This window comes from Oryctolagus cuniculus, chromosome 2 (genome assembly GCF_051225735.1).
Source record: "Oryctolagus cuniculus isolate XC-2025 breed Fujian yellow rabbit chromosome 2, ASM5122573v1, whole genome shotgun sequence".
NCBI lineage: Eukaryota > Metazoa > Chordata > Mammalia > Lagomorpha > Leporidae > Oryctolagus > Oryctolagus cuniculus.
Genome location: NC_142868.1, coordinates 111305534 through 111330409, shown reverse-complemented (window position 1 = coordinate 111330409; position 24876 = coordinate 111305534). Strand labels below are relative to the sequence as shown.

Below are 24876 nucleotides of genomic sequence, written 5' to 3'. Positions count from 1 at the left end.
TTCTCTCTGTCTCTCTCTCTCACTATCCACTCTACCTGTCCAAAAAAAAAGTCAATAAAAAAAAAAAAGTAAGTGTGTTCCTTCAGGCAATATCACCAGTTGCATGGGCTGCCATGCTCCATTCTGCTCTCACCTCTGTCTCGGATGGTGTCATGTGTGGTGTCCCCGTTTGCTGCTGTGTGTCTGGACCTTCCATGCTGCTCCATGAGGTCCCTCTTCTTTCTGTAGAATTTTTCACTGCAAGCTTCTCTCCAACTCTCCTCTGGGGATGCACTTACTCTGCTTTTTCTTCTATTTTTCCCTAGTTAAAAGCAGTGTGTGGTTTCCCTATTCAACCATCTTGGAACTATGTAGCAATTAAATTTCAACATGAGTTTTGAGGAACATTCGAACCATAGCACCATGTAGCACAACATAGTCACGGGATCTAGGAAGTAGGATATGGAAATTTTGGAGAGAGGCTATTATTCTGCCACTTCTGATCCATCCATGGCCCAGAAATCTAATACCTGAAACCTTAAACTTAAAAATCTTAAATTCTATGTAAAATCATATGCCCTAAATTCTTCAAGTTTATGTATATGTATATATAATCTCGTAGAAATCTCCTGTCTTTGATGTTCCACCCTTTCCCTCCATGCATCTCTGCTTTTCAGGCCCTGGGCATACTTGTCCTTATTTGATGAAGCAGTAATCATGCTTTATCCAAGAAGCAGTTACTGTGGGCCAAGGATGGTGCTACATGCTTTAGTTGAGTCATCTTGTACAGTCCTCACAGCTCTGTGAGGTTATGACCTTGAATGAGTTAAATATTATAGCTTATCTCTGCCTCAAATTACTCATCAGTAAAGTGTGACAGCAAGGGTTCTCAGAATTCGGCTGTTATCAACTGCCTTAAGCTGTATCCTAACATTGAATAGGAAGCTGCCAAGTGGTGATTTACTTCCCAAACGTCACTAGATGGGGGAGGGGGGGTGTTGGGGAGAATATTATACACTTTCAGTTGGGGTCAAAAGTCATTCAGGAACAGAAGTAGAATTTGACCTACAAGTGTGGATACCACTGCAGAGCCTGGACTGAGCTGAACCAAGTGAGGCAGCCGGAGCATGGCATTAAATGGATAATTCTCTCAATGTTCTGAAAGGAAAGGATTGGTACCTCAAAGTGAGTTCCTTGTTTGTCAAAAAATCAGAGCTACAACCTTGAATTAATCAAAATATAACTCAAGATGTTGTAAAGGGAAGATGACAGCAGTTTGCCTTGGTCTGTGGGGGAGGTGATAGCTGAAATCATGGATAATGCTGAACTCCACACACAAGCACATTGCTATCAACATCCCCACATCCATCTCATATCAGAGACAGCTACTGAGTAACTAATAGGTGGGTAGTGCATATAGTGTGAAAACACTGGACAAAGGTAGGGTCTGTGTCTCAGGTGGGATGGGGCAGGATATTGTCAGATTTCATCAAGCTACTCTGAATGACATACAATTTAAAACGGGTGAACTGTCTGTTTCTGGAATTTCTAATTTAATATTTTTGGGCCACAGCTGACCATGGGTAATGAAAATGCAGAAAATGAAATTTCAGATGCGGGGTAGGGGGACTACTGTATTGAAATCTTTGCTGCATGAAAGGAAATGAACCTACAATAAAAGATGCTTTTCTCAAAGAAACTCAAGGCAATACTGACCCATTTTCTTTTCCTTTTTCACTTTTAGATAACAATAATATAATTCCAGCTCTTCTTGGACCAAAGCTTAACCATGTTGAAGTGGAATTAGGTATGTTTTGACATAAATATATTGTGCATTTTTAAATAGAGGTCACAATTGAGTATTCCAAGGGTAAATTTGATTCATTATTGATCAACATTGTGTGCACAACACATTCTATATTTAGTGAAGAACATTACAAACCCAGAAGAAGCTAATTACTGTTAGTTACTATTCTACTGGTGCCATGTGATCAAAGGGTGGAGCTGCCTGTGGCTTGGAGACTGGGTTTTTTCCTCGAATTGCCTCCAAAGTAATTTCTAAGTAAAAATTCAGTGAGACCACTCTGAAGCAATGACTCAAAGTAACTTTATGATTTGAATATTGATTAAGTAATTCACTTTTAGTCAATGGATTGAATTGACTACACATTTAGGATTCCTCTAGCCAAGTCTTATGAATCAATATGACCAATTGAATAATTCCTTTCAAAAGGGAAGGGAAAGAAGAAAGAAATTCACACATGCTAAATATGCTAAACCAGGTATTGTGCTAGGTGTTTGGAATATACTCTTGAACTAAATCCTCCAAACAACCCTGAGGGTTTTACCCCATGTTATAGATGAAATAACTGAAGTGAAGGATGGCCACGTAACTTGGCTACAGTTACACTGTTGAAAATGGCAGTTTGGCATTGAGTCTGTCGACTGCCCCCAAAGTCCACACCCCCTGTCTACCTCTGAAGTCACAGTGGTTTACACAACGGCACATGCTCAGCGCTGCTCAGATAGCAGACTCTCTGTATTTGTGTTTTGCTTGCTTTTTAACTTTTATTGTTTTCTGTCCTTATGTCTATTATTTATTCTCTTCTACTCATTTTGGATTCAATCTGCACTTTTTTTTTCTGGTTTCTTGATGTGGAGAGTTAGAGAAGCTCCAATATTCCTTCCTAAGCAGTGTTTAAGGTATTTCCAACATATATTAGTATACCATGTTTTTGTATTATTCAGTTCAAAGTTTTTTTTTTAAAGTCCTTATTATTTCTGCTTTCACTCATGGATTACTTGTATTCCTTGATTTCAAAATATTTGGAGAGTATTCTAGTGGTTTTTGTTATTGTTTTTTAGATTAACTTCATTTTGTTCCAAGGTTACACGCTGTTATCAAAGCATATTTTGAAATTTGTTGTGAGTTGATTCAGGCCCAGAATATGGTAGAGCATGTTAATGTTCCAAATGTATTTGAGGTAACACTGAATTCTGAAGGTTTTGGTTTTATCATTCTTTGTATGTCAACCAGCTTAAGCTGACTAATAGTATTCCTCAAATCATTTATAAACTTACTAATCTTTTTTTTTTTTTTTGACAGGCAGAGTAGACAGTGAGAGAGAGAGACAGAGAGAAAGAGAGAGAAGTCTTCCTTTTTGCCATTGGTTCACCCTCCAATGCCCGCCGCGGCTGGCACACCGCGCTGATCAGATGGCAGGAGCCAGGTACTTCTCCTGGTCTCCCATGGGGTGCAGGGCCCAAGCACTTGGGCCATCCGCCACTGCACTCCCTGGCCACAGCAGAGAGCTGGCCTGGAAGAGGGGCAACCGGGACAGAATCCGGTGCCCCGACCGGGACTAGAACCCAGTGTGCCGGCGCTGCAAGGTGGAGGATTAGCCTAGTGAGCTGCGGCACCGGCCTAGTCATTATCTGTTAAATCTAGAACAATCTCTGGTTCTGCTTATATTGTGTATTTTTCTATTGATTATTGTCCACATTTTCTGCGTATATCTTAAGTTTTTAATTTTATTGATATTTTTTGACTTATCCATTTTGTTTTTCTGGAAATTGTAGTAAGAATATTGGCCTGACACTACCTGTTAGTTGTATACTAAAAAGGAAATAAACCCTGAGTTTTAATAATGGATATAAAAATTAACATTTAAAGAGAAATAAAATAGCTCCTAATTCTTCCATTTTATTATTATTTTTAAATAAAATTAAGGCCTTCCTCTTCTCTTTATGGGATGCAACCCTATGTTTTATATTAGGTTAACATGGAATGATTATATTAATTTAAGCCTTTTGGGAAATCTGGATTTCTATAAAGTCACAACTTTGGTTGTCAACTTTTACCCAGGAAAAGATGTACAGCTCAACTGCTCCGCTCTGCTGAATGAAAAGGATCAGCTTTATTGGAACTTCTGGAGAGAAAATGGATCAGACCCCAATGTACATGAAGAGGAAGGAATGAGAACTAGGTATGCCTATGCGCAATATGGTATATATCATGGAATGGTTTTCATAACATGTATACATGGTTTTCATATCCAATCATATGTGGTAATGTGTATGGGGTTGTGAGTCACTGATGTGGTGTTTTAGTTTTTTTTTTTAATTATGATTATAATCTATGTATTTTATCAGCATAATTGCCATACCCTAGGTTGATGCAGAAAACTTTGCCAGGATCTGAGTTAGAGATAGAGGACCCATGAGAAAATCAATGAGAGTTCATCTTGCAAAAGTAGCTTCTGGCCAGTAAGGATCTGAGGTGATGGGGGATTTTATTTTGCTTCTTATATATGAGAAATCACTTAAGCCATATTTTTGGGGGGAGTTTTTTTTTTTTTTTCTTGAGAGGCAAGAGACGGACAGAGCTCCCATCATCTGCTTACTCCTCAAATGTTGTATAATGTCTGGGACTGGGCTGCCTGGGCTGAAACCAGGAGCTGGGGAAGCAGTCTTTATCTGCCACATTAGTGGCATAACCTCACTTAGCTGAGTCATTATCGCTGCCTCCCAAGGTGCACATTAGCAGGAAACTGGAGTCAGGAGCCAGACCTGGGACTGGAACCCATGCACTCTGATATGGAATGTGTCCATCCCAATTGGTGTCTTAGCCATTACACTAATTGCCTATTCTAGTATTTTGGATTTTTATAAATGTTGTGGATTTTTTCCCCGCTAAGGGCCAAAAGAAGTTCCAAATGACACATGTGTATTTACATTTTGATAGCTTGTATTCTTCTATTAAGGAATGACCAGACTTCTTAAAGCAAAACATACAAAACAAATGGCCATTCAAACTTCTCTGAATGATATTGGATCATACTGTAATTATTAATAATTATCCAATAACACTACTCATGGTCTAGTGAGTATATATCATTTTAGCTTCACTGTTGAGGTTTTCTTCCTACTTTCCACATATTTTGGGTACATTCTTTGTCACCAACATGCTGGAATGTCTCAGTTCTTGCAGGCATTTGTCTATAAGCTCTTTACACTGTTAGGTCTGCTCCTTGGGAAGGAGCAAACATGTGATTCATGCCCAGTAAATGTTGAATTCAGGGCATTGTGTGGCTCTCCTGGAAGTGTATCTCATTCCCAAGAACTGTCCTCCATTGAAGTTTTTCATTTCCCCTTCCAGGGGTCTATTTATAATATTTGGAGAGATAGAAGACAAACTCACCAAAATTGTTTATTTGTTTGTAGAGAGAGAAAGAGAGAGGGCGCCCCCTTCCTCTGGCTCACTCCCCAAATGCCCACAATGGCTGGCCATGGGTGTAACTGAAGCCAGGAGCCCTGAGTTTAATACAATCACCCAAGTCAAACTTCTTAGAAAAGAATGAAAGCTATGGGAGTAGGGAGATAGGTCTTTGGAGTTGGGTATGTAAGGTCTATATGCCATCAGTTTTAGCTTCTCGGTAGCTTTTGTGTCTTATTCTGGATTTTCATTTGTGCTAGATGGCATTTTTGGATGTCTATTTCTGATACATGAACAGAATTACGTTCTATGATATATTTGAGACTTTGAGTGCTACCGTGTGGTTTCATGTCCCAGGCACTGGAGAAACCTATTGTTAGGAGATATATATGTAAGCAGGCATATGGGAACCAGAGCTGGCTGTGCTGATAACCACAGACTCTCAGACTCTGTCACTCACAGGCTAAGTGGACACCATGAGCGTTGCCTCCTACAAATGATTGGATGGCTCAGATCCTTTGAGAAGAGAGCTTGATGTAGTGGTTATATCAAGTCCATTTCTCACTCTCCTGAATAGCCTAACCGGTATTTCCCATGTGCTGGAGGTGTCAATTTTTATTTATTTATTTATTTATTTATTTATTTTTTTACAAGCAGAGTGGACAGTGAGAGAGAGAGACAGAGAGAAAGGTCTTCCTTTGCCGTTGGTTCACCCTCCAATGGCCGCCGCGGCCAGCGTGCTGTGGCTGGCGCACCGCACTGATCCGATAGCAGGAGCCAGGAGCCAGGTACTTATCCTGGTGTCCCATGGGGTGCAGGGCCCAAGCACTTGGGCCATCCTCCACTGCACTCCCTGGCCACAGCAGAGAGCTGGCCTGGAAGAGGGGCAACCAGGACAGAATCCGGTGCCCCTACCGGGACTAGAACCCGGTGCGCCAGCGCCGCAAGGCAGAGGATTAGTCTGGTGAGCCGTGGCGCTGGCCCAATTATGTTTTCTTTTTAAGGCTTAACAAAATAAGAGTGATATTTAGAATTGCGTGGACAGAATTGTTGTGAATCTGTATCTACGCTTAACAATTTACAGTTTTGTCACAGTTAGTGAAAATTGCATTCTGGGAAGAACTTCAAGGAGTGAGATGGGAAGTATTGTGAAAAAAAAAAATTTTTCAAGAAGGACCAGCATTCTGTTGCAGGCACTCCCATATTGGAGTGAACCAGTGGATGGACATCTCTGTCTCTCTTTCTCTCACTCTCTGTGACTCTGCCTTTCAAATAAATAAAATAAATCTTTTAAAAACAGAAACATAATTAGGGGAAGGATATTTTCTTTCATCTAGCATCATTCTCCTCCTTGGTCATTGATAGCCCTGTCCTCCAGGTAGTCTCAGGAGGACTGTTTCTGTCTATTCTGTTGTCTCAGAGATGCACGAATCTCACTGAAGACTGCACTTTGAAAATTCCCACAGAAAGGGAATACCTGATGTGGTCAACATGGTAGAAGCCTTTGAGTATTTAAACACACGATTGCCCTTTTGTGAGTACCTTTGCTGGCAATGAACACAGCCTGTTGCTAAATTATTTTCCTCTCTTATAGGACTTCAGAAGGCAAATGGTATGCTTCAAAGATATTGAGAATTGAGAATGTCAACGAAAACAATCTAAATTTCTCATATAATTGCACTGCGGTCAGCGAAGGAGGCATAGACACAAACAGCTACATCTTGTTGAAAAAAGGTGCACAAGTTTTATTTGTAGGCAATTGTGGAAACTTAGCATGTTGCTGCTGTGGGGTCCCATGAAATCATTGTTTCCTCCTCTCCTACACCAAGACCAAGCTCTGCAGAGGTGAAGCAGTGCGCCTTGTGCCACAGCATTCAGTGGCAGAGCTGGTGTTCAGCCTTTGCTGGACTCCTGTGTCATGATCCCTGGCAGAGAATGAAAGCACAGAGTTGATGCATTTGCTGTCACAGTCATGATCCAATCCCAGATAGAGACCAGAATATCCGAGCATGAGGCAGGCTAGGCTCAGGGATGCAGCTGACTGTGGGTGACGGCTGTGGGGAGGCACTCAGAGCATTCCTTGCATACTCAACCTTTCACACCCAGAACACATTGGAGAAAGTCTGCAGGCCAGGATAGGATTGGGTTTAATTGAACTTCCAGCCTATCTTAGCAGGGCCCTGGGGTCAAGGGACCTTTTGGTGTGGCCATTGATTCAACAAAGATTACTGAGGGCTCCAGCCCTGGGCAGCCCCTGTATAGTGCAGATACACAACTAATGGTTCTGACCCATAGGTTCTTGATGTTTTTCAGTGCACAATTAATGGGGGTGTTCCAAGTATACCCAACCCATCCTCTACCAAAAAACAATGCAGTTCATAGCTGTTGACTTTTGTGGCTTTGTCTGGAGCCAAAAAACTCTTTTTTCCCATTGTCACTGCTCATTACCAGGCTTGGATATCAATTCCCTGGATATAGAAGGAAAGGTTAGGATCTAAGAGATGGAAAGGAAGGGAGATAGATAAACACACTTGGAAACAGAGAAAAACACATACATAGGATAGAGACATATGTACATAGAGACAGAGACAGAAAAAGAGACAGAAATAAAGAGAGAAAGGGAGAGACACAAACACACCTGGAGACAGATATAGAAACACAGAGAGAAAAGAGAGACATGTATATGCAGAGAAAGGCAGAGAACAAGAGACTGAAATAGAAATAGACTGAGAGAGAAAATGAGAGCGAGAGAGAGAGAGAAGAGACAGAAGGAGAAATGTATAGAGACAGGCAAAGACACAAAGCAATGCGGACAGAGAGGGCTGATAAAGACTGGATGGAGATAGACACAGAGAGACAGAGACACACACTGACCTACAAAGGGACACACAGAGATGACGGTGTCTTAACTTTGGTTGAGAAATAAAGAGAGAGAGGCCAAGGAATTAGAACCAGGTGCCTCCTACGTGCTGTCCTGGTGTCCATTTGCAGTTCACCCAGAACACCTGGTTTAATGTCTTCGGACTCCTGCAACTTTAATAACCACAAATTAGCCGGCGCCGCAGCTCACTAGGCTAATCCTCCGCCTTGCGGCGCCAGCACACCGGGTTCTAGTCCCGGTCGGGGCGCCGGACTCTGTCCTGGTTGCCCCTCTTCCAGGCCAGCTCTCTGCTGTGGCCAGGGAGTGCAGTGGAGGATTGCCCAAGTGCTTGGGCCCTGCACCCGCATGGGAGACCAGGAGAAGCACCTGGCTCCTGGCTTCGGATCAGCGTGATGCGCCAGCCGTAGCGCGCCGGCCGCGGCGGCCATTGGAGGGTGAACCAACAGCAAAAAGGAAGACCTTTCTCTCTCTGTCTCTCTCTCTCACTGTCCACTCTGCCTGTCAAAAAAACAAACAAACAAACAAACAAAAAAAAAACACCACAAATCACACTCATGACATATGGATTATGAGTGAGTATATGATAGGCTCGGTGCTAAGCTCTTTTCCTGACTTCTTCATCAGCCTTATCAAGCAGCTTTCACAGTGAAGAAAAATGCCCAAGCTCACACTTGCATCCTAAGCGCTAATTTTGCTGGAAAAATCATTGCTAAACCTTGTGCTAGCTAAGCTGGCAAAGACTTATTTTTAAAAAAAAAAAAGATTTATTCATTTATTTGAAAGTCAGAGTTACACAGAGAGAGGAGAGGCCGAGACAGAGAGAGGTCTTCCATCTACTCGCTCATTCACTCCCCAGATGGCCCCAATGGCCGGAGCTGGGCAGATCCAAAGCCAGGAGCCAAGAGCTTCCTCTGGGTCTCCCATGTGGGTGCAGGGGCCCAAGGACTTGGGCCATCCTCTACTGCTTTCCCAGGCCAGAGCAGAGAGCTGGATTGGAAGTGGAGCAGCTGGGTCTCGAACCAGTGCCCATATGGGATGCCAGCGCTTCAGGCCAGGGTGTTAAACCACTATGCCACAGCGCTGGCCCGAGCAAGGGCTTTAAACTTGTCTGCTTTGACTTAGAAATATTTCTATCCTCAAATCTATTCAGAAGTATGGATAAATGTGTATGCATATTTTTATTGCAATACAATGTGTATATCAAAAAATCATTCAATTTAAATACTGGGATATTATGAATTCTAATTTAATGACGTGGTGAAGTGCTCATAATATAATGTGAAAAGACAAAGAGTGATTCCCACGTGATCTCAGTTAAGCAAAAACTTGCAGGGACAAAATGCAAACCCAGAAGGAAATGTACTACTTCATCAGCATTGCTGTTACCACATCATGGAACGGTTGTGAAAAATAACTATCTCTTGACACTCCTTTGTATTATTTCATGTTGTTGGAAATATGCATAAAAAGAATCAGTCTAGGAAGTAACTTTTTTTCCCAAGGACACTTTTCTACAAAGTTTTGCTGAACTGAGAGCTGTGTGCCAGGCACTTTGTTCATGACTTTATATGGAACCTCTTTTACTCAATCCCCCAAGTAGAAACTGTGTAAGTGAAGCAGGGATTCTCTCTCTCTTTTTAAGATTTATTTATTTGAGAGGTAGAGTTACAGGCAGAGAGAGGGAGAGACAGAGAGGTCTTCCATCTGTTGGTTCACTCCCAAGGTGGCTCCAATGGCTGGAGTTGTACCAATCCAAAGCCATGAGTTTCTTCTGGGTCTCCCACATGGGTGCAGGGGCCAAGCACTTGGGCCATCTTCTACTGCTTTTCCTGGGCCACAGCAGAGAGCTGGATCAGAAGAGGAGCAGCCGGGACTCGAACCAGCACTCACATGGGATGCCAGCACTGCAGGCGGAGGCTTAGCCTACTTTGCCACAGAGCCAGCCCTGAAGTCCCTGAAGCAGGGACTCTTCCGGTCTTCATTTGACAGATGAAGATATCAAGGTTCAAGGACATCCATGGTTTTCACTTTGATAGAAAATAATAGATGAAGCTGGCTGCAAGCCTAGGCAATCTCAATCAGTCAAAGCTCCTGTTTCTGTTCTTAACCCAGTACCTGAGATGGATGTTTGGGTCCTCCGTGCTACACACTAGTATCTTATCTCCCTAGAAATCTGATTTCCCGCGGGTGCTGATGGAACACAATACAGTGTTTGCCCTGCAGGTCTCAGACATTCCCTGGGTACATGTTTATTCTTTAAAAGTTGGGGGAGAAAGATCACGGCTCCAGACTAAAGGCAGGAAGGCCAAGTAACGCTGTGCAAGGTAGAAGCAGCTGGAGTGACAGCTGCATTGGTGTGAAGGAGGGAAACTGACTATTGCAACATGACCATGGGAGACACTGGGACCATTTCTTTGATTCATCGCTTTCTTTTCCTTTTTCTCTTTCTTTGCTAGCACCTGGGGCAGATATCCCGGGCCATGTCTTCACTGGAGGAATGATCATAGCCGTTTCAATCTCAGTAGTAGTCGTGTGCCTTGTGATCGTGGGTGTCATTTATAGAGTGGACTTGGTTCTGCTTTATAGACGTTTCATGGGAAGAGATGAAACATTAACAGGTAACAGTTACCGAAATGCTGGGACTTCTTATTTTATGCTCTCGTTAAGAAACACAATAAAGAAGTGTTAATCTTCCTCTTAGTTTGATCACAGGAATGTTACTGCTTAATCTAGGGGAGAGGTTTTCCATGGAAAAATTGCTCTATGTGTAGCATCCATTATGAACATTGTTTGTGAAACCTCTCCTTGTGCTTACCTCTGTGTTGTGGAAAGTTACTCTCTAGCTGTTTCGGTTTTGTTTGTCCTGTCCTCCTAAGTGCCTGTGGAATGGTTGAGCCCAGTGACTGTCCATGTGGTTGTCCTTGTATGTACTTTATCTAGGTGTTGAATATGATGCATACACTCAATAAAGTCTGTCTAAATGGAACTGAATTGTTTTATGACTCATTATTTTGGCCTAGGAAGCTGAATGATATGCCAGAAAGAACCTTAAGCTACAAGACTTAGCTACATTAGACTAGGTTCTGGTCTCCTAGGCCTCCTAGTTTTTATCTACTACTATGTCTTTCTGGTGACTCTGTGCCTCAGTTTCCCTATATTTAAAGGGGACTGGAAGCCCTCAAGTTTCAAGAAAATTACTGAAACAAACAAATAAATTTAATTCATTGCTCTTGCTTTGTTTTTCTCTATGTGTGTGCATATGTCTGTGTTTATATGTGCACGCATGTGTGTAGGAAAAAATTTTCACACGGTTCAAAACCCAAATGTCTAGGAAATTATAGAGTAGGAAGTCACCCTGCCAGTCTTGTCTCACGTCTGAAATTCTCACTGTACCCCCTTGTTGATAGCATGTCTGCCTAAATAATGTAGAGTCCTTTTCCACCCCTCCTTTTTAAAAAGCAAATTTTACCTTATTATGTAGACAATTTCAACTTTACTATACTTTAGACAGCCTTCCGCATTACTTTATAAAGAATTCCTTTAATTTTTAGGGTTCAACATTCTATTTCTGTCAAAGTAGTGTTTTTTATTTAGCCTCATGTCCGTGGATGTCAGGTTTCTTTCCAATATGTTGTTATCATAGAAATGCTGTGGTATATATCTTTATACATTCATTGTTTCATGTGTGCACAATATATCCCCAAAGTAGAATGTCCAGAAATACAAAGAGCATACCCAGCTATTATTTTGATAGACGCTGTTGATTTTCCCACCTCACAACCATACTGACTACTGCCCTCGAGGAATGGGAGTCAGTCTTGTTCTCCAGTCTCACCCACAGCCTTTTGGATAATTGCCAGTCTGATAAGTGAAAGTTGTTATCTCAAAGTAGTTTTAATTTGCATTTTTCTTATTGTATAAGAACACGGGTAACTTTTCATTTGCTTAAGATTTGCTTGAATTTCTTTTCTCCACCTACTTCTTCATGCCAGTCACCCATTATTCCATTGGGCTGATGGGTTTTAGTTTTTTTTTTTTACTTACTTGTTTCTAGGGGCTATTTACATTTTAAGGCAGTAAATATATTGTTTATAATATGAAATGCCAATATTGCCAGATTGTGGCTGTCTTTTAGCATTGCTTCTAGTGTTATACTGTGTGGAAGACTTTTTAAAAATCTACTCAAATATATCTTTGCTTTTATGCTTTTTGGATTTGGAGTCATAAATACTTACAAAGGCTCTCTGATCATCAAGTTATAAAGGAATTATTCTATAGATCCTCTGGTATTTTTATAGATGCATATTTTACACTTAAAACTTTCTATCTAATAATATAAAATTAACAAAGCTAATGAATTTAGTTTTGAGCCAGTGTGTGTGTGTGTGTGTGTGTGTGTGTGTGTGACTGACTCTCTATGGAGAGATGCTCCACAAACCAGGACATCTATAACTGAAGTTTTCTGAATGATCTCTGTTTGCAAAGATCAACATTTGTCTTAAAATGGACGTTGACTAATCATTTTCCTTCTGATTTTCAGCTAAGGTACTTTTCCTCTCCGGCAGTGTTTGACCTGATTCACAGATAATTTTTGCAGCTCATATTTCCTAATTCTCAGCAGGGCAAGTGCACAGGTGTTTAAAGACACGCTGTAAATCATTTCCATTAGAAGCATGCTCCATGAGCATGTGCAGCCCATGTAAAGGACAGGAGTAAGCTATATAGACAAAACTGAACACTTACTCAGCAATTCAACCTTGCTGCAATATCCAAGGGTGTGTTCACTTTTGCTTTGTGAAAGACTGGAAATGAAATAATAAAAAAATTTAAATTTCAATTTAAGTAGTTTAATTTAAAAAATTAAAAGCAGATCATGGTCAACACACATAGTGGAAGCATTGGTCTGATGGACTCTTTCTTTTCCCAAATATACACCCCTGTGGTGGCTTCACTTCTGCACAACCAGAAGAATAAATATCATTTGATTTCAGATTCCTTGAACACTTTATGTTGTCAGTTTTCAAAGTCACTAAGCCTTTCATGGTCTACATTTAAAATAAATGGTGATTCAAAATGAGCAGATTTCTGGTGCAGCAGGTTAAGCTGTCTCTTGGGACCCCTACGTCCCGTATTGGAGTGTGGCTTTGAGTCCCAGCTTCTCCATACTCCCCATCCAGCTTCCTGCTGATGTACCTGAGAGGCAGTAGATGCTGGTCTAGTGCATAGGCCCCTGAGACCCATGTGGGAGACCCAGATGGAGTTCCTGGCTTCAGCCTTGGCTAGCCCTGGCTGTTGTGGGCATTTGGGGAGTAAACCAGCAAATGGAAGACCCCTCTCTGTCTCTCTGCTTCTCTCCCTCTCTGTAATTCTGCCTCTCAGCAGACAAATAAATCTTTAAAAAATAAACAGATTTGCACCACAAGAAGAGAATTGAGGGAAATAAAGTATTTGAAAGCAATTAATCAAATTTTTCATGGCTAAGATCAAAGTTATTTCATATATAGTATAAATTAATATTTGAACTGTCTTGCTCATTTATTGCAATTGGTTTTATGCTGATTATGAGAAAAATGTGTCTTTTTAAAAAGTTTGCCTATACATTTGCCATACATCTTGGTGTCTGAGTTCATCATGGTCACAAAGACCATACTAATCGAAGCACTAGCTTTTACTGTAACTAGTAGATAGCTATAGTTCACAGAAATCTAACAGGATTATCCAACAGACCTACTTACTGGTCTAACTGGTCTTACTTTTTACTAACTTTCACTATCTCCAATATGCAAATAATTAGCCCATTTTTACCAAAATGCCCTTTCCTTGTTGTGCATGCAATTCTGAAGAGTAATTGCTATACATAACAGTAGGTTCTGACTTGACCTGCTGAACCAGCAAACTGTAGATAGAACTGAAGAAGTTTGGTTATCTTGTGAGCCTGAATGCTGTTGAGGATGTTGAGTTTGGCAGTTGGGCATAAATGATGTGGCTAGTACAAAGGACATAAATTTAGAATGGTTTCATGCCACTCGATATTAATAAAGGCTCCAAAAACACCCAGTAGCAAATTCATCAACTCCAATAATATACTCGAGCATGAAGCTAACTCCTTTGCTGTCTGACCAATTGTCACAGGATAAAGAGAGATCATTCCTCTAACTTTCCTTTTTCTTCTACAGACCCCAATGCTCCTAGCATCACTTTTATATTTAGGACCCGACTCAAAATTTCCTTCTTTCAGAAAGCATGGAATAACTCACTGTCCTCTGGCCAAGATTTTTTGTTTGCTAGTTTTGTTATTTCTGCTTGTATTATGCTGTTTTTGTCTGTAAATGTGGTACTACTTTTCTCAAGTTGTTGCATTTATTTGTATTGTTTTCTCAAACATTTCCAATGAAGGTAGAAGGCAGAATTTTGGGAGCTGGTACTGTGGTGTAGTGGGTTAAGCCTCCCTCTGTGGTCCCATATGGGTGCCAGGTCATGTCCCGCTGGCTGCTCCGGTTTGGATCCAGCTCTCTGCTATGGTCTGGGAAGGCACTGGAAGATGGACCAAGTGCTTGGGTCACTGCACCCGTGTGGGAGACCTGGAGGAAGCTCCTGGCTCCTGGATTCAGATTGGCCCAGCTCAGGCCATTGCGGCCATTTGGGAGTGAACCAGAGGAAGGAAGACCTCTCTCTCTCTTTCTCCCTCTCTCTCTCTAACTCTTCCTCTTGATAAATAAATAAATAAAGACATAATTTTCTTAGTTACCCAATAAAATGATCTTTATTATTTAGCTAACATTTCAATATTGCTTAATTTTTAGGAATTAAGTTGGAGCAATGATAATCAGTGAAAATTTCCTTTTGACATACAATAGTCTATAAAATGTAAAGGTATCATAGCAGGGGTTCTAACAGCACAGAGGTTTCCATCACCTCTACTGCTTCTTCTTGCTCTTGAGTGGAAACATTCAATTTTGTGTCTGCCTTCACTTGCTAGAGGGTTCTTTTAGGGGCAGTAATTGGAATGGTGGCAGAATTGAGTGATGAGTAAACCAAGGTGAGATTTGCTCCCCACTCCTGGAGTGAGGGCCTGATTGTGCTCCTTCGGCTTTTATTTTCTTTAAATTCCATTACCTGATTTTTTTTTACCCCTTTGCAGTGTCAAACAAAGGGAGTCTTAAAGAAGATGCTCAAAAAGACATTTGGCTAACTAGTCCTTTTGCTTAGCATCTGAGGTTTAACAATGCTGTATCTAACCTTTCTTTTTCAAAGATTCTAAACTCACTGTTTATGACTTTCACTGACATTTTCACCTAAACTGTTATTTACACACTAGTTAAAACAGTCAACCTTATCTCCTAGATGGAAAAACATACGATGCTTTTGTGTCTTACCTAAAAGAATGTCGACCCGAAGATGGAGAGGAATACACATTTGCTGTGGAGATTTTGCCCAGGGTGTTGGAGAAACATTTTGGGTATAAGTTATGTATATTTGAAAGGGATGTCATGCCTGGAGGAGGTAAGTAAAGGAGTACCAGGGTAAAACCAGGGGAGATGTTTTGCTTTTAACAAAGGAATTGGTTAACCATTTAGATGGCTATCCTTAAAAATAAACAAACCTTAAACCAGCAGTAACCAGGCAAGGCAACAAATTCAGTAGTGAGAAAATACATTTAGAATGGTGCTTCAAATAATCTCTTCTCTTGGTCTACTTCAAGGTTCTCTGAAATTTTGGGAAAGGGAGAGGGTATTTCTTTTTTTTTTTAAGATTTATTTATTTATTTGAAAGAGTAACACAGAGAGAGGAGAGGCAGAGAGAGAGAAAGAGAGAGAGAGAGAGAGAGGTCTTCCGTCCGATGGCTCACTCCCCAATTGGCCACAATGGCCGGAGCTGCGCCAATCCGAAGCCAGGAGCCAGGAGCTTCCTCTGGGTCTCCCATGTGGGTGCAGGGGCCCAAGGACTCGGGCCATCCTCTACTGTTCTCCCAGGCCATAGCAGAGAGTTAGATCCGAAGTGGAGCATCCAGGTTTTGAACCGGTGCCCACATGGGATGCTGGCACTGCAGACCAGGACATTAACCCACTGCGCTACAGCACTGGCCCAAACAGGGTATTTCTATTCAAGAACCTGTTGCAATAATCTGCAGCATTTATCTAGAAATGACTGCAGTAAGCAGAATTGTACTGTGGATTTAAAATGTGATGTTCACACTATAAATACAGGATAATTCCAAGTAGAAAGTGCTTCTTTATTGTATGATTACAGGTGAGAAGATTAAGTAGAAAATAGGAGAATTACGGGCCAGTGTTACCACATGGCTGTTTGAGCCGCCACCTGCATCACCAGCATCACATCTGAGTGCTTGTTTGAGTGTTAGGCTGTTCCATTTCTCACCAAGCTCTTTGCTAATGTGCCTGGGAAAGAAGCAGAAGGTGGCTCAAGTTCCTGGGTCCCTGCCACCCACATGGGAAGCCCAGATAGATTCCAGGCTCCTGGCTTCCGACTGGCCCAGCCCTGGCTGTTGTGGCCATCTGGGGAGGGACAGCAGATGGAAGCTTTCTCTCTCTCTCTCTCTCTCTCTCTCTCTCTCCCTTTCTCTCTCTTCCTCTCTCTCTGTAACTCTGCCTTTCAGATAAATAAATAAATCTTTAACAAATAGGGAAATTAGAAAGAATAAATAAGAGGAAGTTGGTGATTCTTACCAAATTATACTTGTATAATTCAGTGGTTTCTGTTAATACTTACATATGAGTATAAACAACTATGATACACAAATTGAAGTAAATTACAGTTGCAATCAAATTTAGTGATATTTCTGTGTTTTCTCTGATGTCTTCCAGAGAAAACATTTGAAATCTGATTCCAAGCTAAGTTTTGGACACTGATGCTAACGAAAAATACAAATAGTGTCATTGTTACATCACTCATTCATTCAATATTTATTAAATTCCATTTATGTGTCAATTTCTGAAGATACAGCAATAAATAAGTAGTTGTACATTCTTTCCTATATTATAAATCGGAAGGGGAAAATATTACTAATTAGACAAAATATACTACAGTCTATTAATGAATGGTGTTTCATAGGGAATAATGTGCTAGATTGTCAAATGCATGCAATGATCAATTTTTATGCTATCTCAGATTGCATGTTGTTATGTGCAAAGCATTTGTGTTTGACTCTACATCAATTGAACTGTTTTCGCCTTATTTTGTAGGAGTGATTTTGAAAGTATATATCATTGTAGTTATCACACAAACAGAAAGAGTGTATGTATGGTTGTAGTTAGGTTTGACTGATAGCTCTCTCTGTGAAGGCCCAGAGCTTTAGAACAGGGGCTGGTGAGCAGTCATCCAGAGGTGCGACCTGGGCCCCTGACAGCAACACACCACCGGCATTTGTTTGCATGTCCTCTATGGCTGCTTTTGAGCAACAATGTAAGAGTGAAGTATCAGTGACAAACACTGTATGGCCCAGAAAGCAAAACTAGTTTTTACCTGATATTTTGAAGAAAAATGTTATTTTGTGTGTTAATTTTTGCATGCTCTTCCATGCAGATGGAGAGCAGGACTGTATACTGGTTAGGACAATGTACTCTGTTTGGGCTCAGGTGCTGGTGCTGCCATGTGTTAGCTGTGCAACTCTGAGGACATTCCTTAACCACTCTGTACTTCAGCTTCCTTGTCTGCATATTGGGAGCGATAATAGGGTCTTTATGATGATTAAGTGAATTAAACAAAAAGTATTCAGGAGGAGGTGTGATATGCATAAGTGCTAAGATCATTATTATTGTTATGTAGGAAAGTGTCTTTAGTAGGTATATAAAATTGAGAGTAAATAGTTTATCTTGATAAGAAACTTATCAGTGAGGTCAAGAGTTAAATAATATAAAATAGGAGACTACAGAATGACTTATCTCCCATGCTTAGCCTTTCAATTCTCTTAAAGTAATGACATGTCTTGCATTTTCAGCTGTTGTTGATGAAATCCACTCATTGATAGAAAAGAGCCGAAGACTCATCATTGTCTTAAGTAAAAGATACATGTGTAATAGAGTGAGATATGAACTTGAAAGTGGACTCCACGAAGCATTGGTGGAAAGGAAAATTAAAATAATCTTAATCGAATTTACACCTGTTAGTGACTTGACATTCTTGCCTCAGTCACTAACGCTTTTGAAATCTCACAGATTTCTGAAGTGGAAGGCTGATAAGTCTCTTTCTTATAACTCAAGATTCTGGAAAAATCTTCTTTACTTAATGCCTGCAAAAACGGTCAAGCCAGCTGCAGGTGACTCAGAAATCACGCCTGTTCTCTCAGCACCTTGACCTTCAGAAAAGCTGCAAGTCAGAAAGAACTCTGTTTTAGGAATTGAATGTGTCATCCAATTGATCACAAAGGCCATTGTTCAAAATATTGAACTCTGTGAAAATCCTGCTCATGGTTTGGAAGAAGAAATTGCGATTAGGTTATCAGGATTAAGACTATGTGTTGAACTGTGGGCATGTGCTCCCTGAAGACTCTGAAATTCAAACAACATGGAGGTGCTCTTTCTTCCACTTCCACAGTTGGATGCAGCTGCTTATAGCTGCTCTCGTATACAATGCAAGTATGAGGCCAGGCTTGATGCACAAGAACTTATACCTTAAAAAAGGACACAGCTTTAAGATTTGTTGATGCTCATGGTTAATTTGAGTTAGAAGATGTTAAGTGCATGAAGAGGCATTTTCCTTGAACCAGTAGGAAACAGAGTAATGGGCAATGCTGCGTTTATCCTTCAACTAGAACCCAAACACTGTGGAATCTGCAGGGGGCGTGGATGGAAAGAACCGTACACCTGCAGGGCTGTCTGTCAATCAGGAGGGTGGGGCGGGAATGTGATGCCAGTAGGGTCTGGGCTTTGAGTGCATTGATGTACACTGCTGCATAGTTGCAAGACAATCGTTCTTGGAATCCTAGCAAGATACCGCAGAGGGCGTGCGTATTTAGACCATTTACCAGGGGTGGGCAGACAATTTATGACAAGGGCCATTTGGATATTTATAGCATCATTCACCAGCCATACACAATTATTAGCTTAAAAATTAGCCTGCTATAGTTTTATTGAGTTTAGAGTTCACCTCCATGTGCCTTGCCAGGGCCAGATCAAATAATTTAATGGGCCTTACATAGCCCCGGCCTGGAAGCTCCCCACCATACCTCAAACACCTTTTATCTTTCATGAGAATCACACATGTTCAGATAATTCTCTGGATCGTTCACTTTTAATGATCTAAACTACAGCCTTGATGTAAATGCTTTTCTCCAGGATGGGTGTCAGAATACATTAGTTATTAAACTGGAAAACAAAAGCTATTTGCTTGAATTTTTAAAGTTACATATTGAAATTGCCTGGAGCATGGAGGTAACAAGGCGTGGTGGTTGAGAGTGTGGGCTGTGCAGCCAATCCATAGCTCTAATCCTGTGTTTGCTCATGTCTGTCATCTCTGGAATCGTGTCTAGTCTCTCTGTGCCTCAGTCTCCCCATATGTAAAATAACAGACCTACCTCACCGGGGAACTGAAGAAATAAATGCGAGGAAAGTACTTAGAGCCATTCTTCCTAGAGGCTTAACATTACAGAAGGATTGGTATTGCTATTGCTAAGTGGAATTAAGATAAAGTTATTTTGGTATAAAATAGTTTGACTTCCATTTACGTGAGGGATCTTCAAAGAGTTCATGGGAAATATGCATGATTCAAGACTCCACACAGTTTTAAAATTTTTTGCATCAAAATAAACTTGTCTTTTAATTTCATTTTCTACAAAATTCTAAGTTTCCTGGCACATCCATCTCCCTAAAGGAGCACAGCACAATGAGCCTTTCTGATGGTCTCAGAAATAATGGCTGTCCACGAAATCAAGGACTGGTGCATTTCAGCCTTAAAGAGAAAGGAAAGAGTCGGACAAGTGAAACCATTAGCTTGGGAGGCTGATTTGAACATGTGTACACAGAAAAGTTTAAAACAATGACTTCAAAATAGATGTGGTAGATATTGCTGAAAAACAAAGGAGAATGATATTTTCTGTGTAAGAAAGTTATTTTTGTAGTGCTTATAATTTTTATTGCTAATTGGATGGCAAAAAAGGTAAAATAACTTAATTTATGCATTGTATATGAAAATACATAATCCATAGAAATTCTATTGCTATAATCAGTCTCTAAAACAGAGATTTTGCTTTTAAATGGATTTCATATTCAATAGATTACATATATACATTATATTTGTGCTTTAACAGTTGTAAAATACACTGAGATATATTAATGAATCATTGGGCTCCTGCCTCTATTTTTCAAATGACTTTTGATGTCTGTTTCAATTGTGTTCAGATTCCTACATTTCTCAAAAGAACCAAAAGCCAGTAAGTACATAAAAAATTGCTCAGCAGCCTTCTCATCAGGAAAATGCAAATCAAAAACCACAGTGAAATATCATCTTACCATCTCACCTCAGAATTGTTGTTATCAAGAAGACAAAAATAAATGCTGTGAAAGGATGTAGAGAAAGAGGAAGTCTTATATACTATGGGAATGTAAATTAGTACAGTTATTATGGAAACAGTATGGGAGTGCATCAAAAAACTACAAAAAAGAATACCATACAACCAAGCAAATCCCACTGCTGGGTATATACTCAAAGGAAATGAAATTAACATGTTGAAAAGACATTTGCACTCTCATGTCTATTGCAGCACTATTCACAATAACTGAGCTATGAACTCAATCTAAATGTTCATCAATGGATGGATAGAGAAAATGTGGGGTATATACTCAAAGGAATTCTATATGGCCATGAAATTTTGAAATCCTGTTATTTCCAACAACATGGAGGACATTATGTTAAGTGAAAGAAGTAAGGCATATAAAGACAACCATCTCATGATTTCACTCATAGATATGAGTTGATCTCTTAGAAGCTGGGAGTAGAAAAGTGGGGAGAGTAGGGGGGGGAGTGCATAAGGAAAGAGGTTGACCAGTTGATTCAGTTAGAAGCACCAAGTTCTGGGTGTTTTGTGGTACAGAAGGTGAATATAATTAACAATAATGCATTAAATACCTCCAAACACAGAGAGGATTTTGACTGCAGTCATGTTAATGAAATGATTAAAGATTAAGATGATAGAATGCTAATTACTTCACTTAACTGCTCAAAGTAGACACGAATCATTGTGTCTCATAATATGTATAAATATCATGTCAATAAAAAATCAGAAAGACCCCAATCTGTTTTATTAAGATATGAGCCATTCAGAGTGAATGTCAGCATCTTTTTAAATGTCAGACGACTTTGTAACTACCTTCTTGTCTTACCTTCCACCCAGGCGGGGAGCACTTCCCTTTCTTTTCTCACAAAGTCACTCAATATTAAATACAGGGACTTCTTGGACATGGAAGGCCAGCACATGCAAGTTCATTAATGTACATGTATATTTTAAAAAATTTATTCTAGAGGCAGAGAGAGAGAGAGAGAAAGAGAGAGAGAAGTAGAAAGAGGGGGAGAGAGAGAGAGAGAGAGAGAACTGATTAATTCCCTTCAATATCTGCAACAGCTGGAGCTGGATCAGGCCAAAGCAGGAAGCTGGGAATACAATCTAAGTCTTCCTTTTAGGGGGCAGGAACACAATTATTTAAGTCATTCCCACTGCTTCCTGGGTTTGCCTTAGCACAAAGCTGGAATCAGAAACCAGAGTTGGATTTTTTTTCTTTCTTTTTTTTTTTTGACAGGCAGAGTGGACAGTGAGAGAGAGAGAGAGAGACAGAGAGAAAGGTCTTCCTTTGCAGTTGGTTCACCCTCCAATGGCCACCTCGGCTGGCGCGCTGCGGCCTGCGCACCGCGCTGGTCTGAAGCCAGGAGCCAGGTGCTTCTCCTGGTCTCCCATGCAGGTGCAGAGCCCAAGCACTTGGGCCATCCTCCACTGCACTCCTGGGCCATAGCAGAGAGCTGGCCTGGAAGAGGGGCATTCAGGACAGAATCCGGTGCCCTGACTGGGACTAGAACCCTGTGTGCTGGCACCGCAGGCGGAGGATTAGCCTATTGAGCTGCGGTGCCAGCCCAGAATTGGATTTTAACCCAGGCACTCGGATGTTGGATGTGGGCCTGCTAACAGGCAGTTTAACCGTTAGATCAAATGTCTGGCCCTAATAGGCACATTTTAAAATTTAGGTTCAAACATGCTCACCCAGGGCCCAATAAATAACTTTCTACATATAGGGACATCCTTCTCTCCCATGATTTCACATGCTCTTAAACAATAGAGGTCATTGCAGAGAATCAGAACAACCAAATATCTACAAGGTGTGAGGAAATGCCTCACATCTATTATGTCCCAGGTGAACTTACAGAGTTAGAATCTCAAAGCAGAGGATACAGGATGATCCACATATTCCATTCCCAGAAACCTGATACCTGGTAAGTCTCAATGAGGTCTGCTATTAAGCGGGGGCCACCATCTCCTCTTTAGAATCTGCCCGTTGGGTAGAGACACGGCAGGAAGTATTTGGAAATTGCGGGCTTTTATTTATTTATTTTTCTGGGAAGGCAACTTACATGGAGAAAGCATCGGGCAGGCCCTGCAGAGAGGAAACAGGCTGCTTTGGTCTGGCTCAGAGGAGGAAAAGGAGTGAGAGGAATCTTTAGGGTGCCTTCTAAGCCACTCCAAGCAAAGTAGGGGGACCCAGAAAGACAAACACCGCATTCAAGTTCTGTGCAGGATGAAAGTGCACACCTGGCTGGAGCGTGCCCCCGAGGTGTCTGTGCGGATCCGTGCAGGAGTATGTGGCCCCAGCAGGTACCAGCTGTGCCGCCTGCGTTCATCCTGAGTGGAAGGACAGGTGGGCTGCTGTGATTTATAGCTTTAAGTGCTCCGAGAAAAAAACCTGTCACCATCCTAACGTGCTGGCCTGAGGCGGGGGCCCCTAGTCAGGGGAAGCCATTTTTCTGAGCAGATGGGAACCTGAGTGAGGGAGGCTCTTTAAAGATTGGCCAAGCCACAAATCTAAAGGAAATGGCATGTGTGAATGCTGTGCGCAGGACGTAGACCTCTTGTAGCCACCCCGGCACGCCAGCCACACTGATAATGATCATGGTCCGGGCTGGGAGCTTTGAGGCCAGTACCTATATTTGATGTGAGGCTTCTGAAAACCAATTTCTCTCCCCGTTTCCCCCTTGCGTATTTTGCAGGTACACACCCATACCCCAGGTACTTTGCACTTTCCACACAGTTGCTACAACTCGATGCACATGTTAATCTGACATTCATGAAAAATGCATATTATGTCAAACAATGCATGGATTATTTGGCCCAAAATAATTGTGCCTTTTAATTCTCTGTGAGCTGGGCCCAGGCCCCTCCCCTGTACCTCACCACTTGCATCCACTCCCCGGTACTGCATCCAGAGACACACTGTGTTTGCCCGTGTGTTGAGATTCTCACATAACATCTTATTTAACAAAACCAAACCCCCCTAAAGAGGTCAGGCTTTACATGCCATGAACGTTATTCTCTGTAGTTACTCTAAGCAGTCATGGTTATTTTTTTTATAGGCAGAGTGGGCAGTGAGAGATTGAGAGACAGAGAGAAAGGTCTTCCTTTGCCATTGGTTCACCCTCCATTGGCCGCTGTGGCCGGCGCACCGCGCTGATCCGAAGCCAGGAGCCAGGTGCTTCTCCTGGTCTCCCATGGGGTGCAGGGCCCAAGGACTTGGGCCATCCTCCACTGCACTCCCTGGCCACAGCAGAGAGCTGGACTGGAAGAGGGGCAACCGGGACAGAATCTGGAGCCCCGACCGGGACTAGAACCCGGTGTGCTGGCGCCGCAAGGTGGAGGATTAGCCTAGTGAGCCGCAGCGCTGGCCAGCAGTCATGGTTATAAAGAAACAGACCAGAGACTAGTCTTTCAGGGATATCTTCCAAAGCCACATGAAAAGCCTGGTCTGCTGGCAGAGCTGCTGATCTTGCCACAGCCAAGAAGAAAGCTGTTCAGTCTGGAAGCTCTGGCTATGACTGCGAGCTCCAGGGCCAAGCAGCTTGCACTTGAAGATGACCGGGAATCCCTGAACGTGGACTTGTTGAGGGCTGAAAAAACCAATTGCTTCTAGGCAACAACTTTGAGTGACAGTCATAGCAGGTGGCTACACTGGGCACTGCCATTCCAATGCTGGCAAAGATGACATTGAAGGGGCTGGCCTTCCTGTATCTGCAGATATAATTTGGGTCCATTTGCTTAATAGTATAGATTAGCTCTGTTGTTTTTGTTGATTTTTTGTGTAACTGATCTGTCCATTGATGAGAATGTGTTTTGAAGTCCCCCATTATTATTGTATTACAGCCTATGTCTCCCTTTAGATCAATTAACATTTGTTTTAAATAGCCAAGTGCCCTTGTAATGGGTGCATATACATATAGTCATGTCTCCTGTTGAACTGATCCTGTAATCATTACATGATGACCTTCTTTGTCTCCTTTAATACTTTCTGTGTTTAAGTCTATTTTGTCTGGTATTAGGATGTCTGGTTCTGCTTTTCATTTGCTTTCTGTTAGAATGGAATGTCTTTTCCCATTTTTTCACTTTCAGTATGTGTGTATCTTTGTTGGTAAGGTGTGTTTTCTTGCAGGCAGCAAATAGATCTGTCTCGTTTTTTAATCAATTCAGCCTGCCTGTATTATTTATTTATTTGAAAGTCAGTTACACACAGAGAGAAGAGAGGCATAAAGAGAGAGAGAGAGAGAGAGAGAGGTCTTCCATCCGCTGGTTCACTCCCCAATTTGCTGCAAT

General features: G+C 41.5%; 1 protein-coding gene across 2 annotated transcripts in view; it reads left to right on the top strand.

Moving 5' to 3' along the window:
- IL18R1 (interleukin 18 receptor 1) overlaps positions 1 to 20370 on the top strand; it is a 46040-nt gene extending 25670 nt beyond the window's left edge. Inside the window, exons 6-11 of one of the 2 annotated variants that reach the window (XM_008252716.5) lie at positions 1724 to 1786; positions 3845 to 3965; positions 6789 to 6928; positions 10532 to 10693; positions 15420 to 15578; positions 18034 to 20370. In XM_008252716.5, coding sequence (XP_008250938.3) covers positions 1724 to 1786; positions 3845 to 3965; positions 6789 to 6928; positions 10532 to 10693; positions 15420 to 15578; positions 18034 to 18389 — 1001 coding nt within the window. In that variant the 3' untranslated portion in view covers positions 18390 to 20370. 2 annotated transcript variants of the gene reach the window in all.
- The last annotated feature ends 4506 nt before the right edge of the window (positions 20371 to 24876 follow it).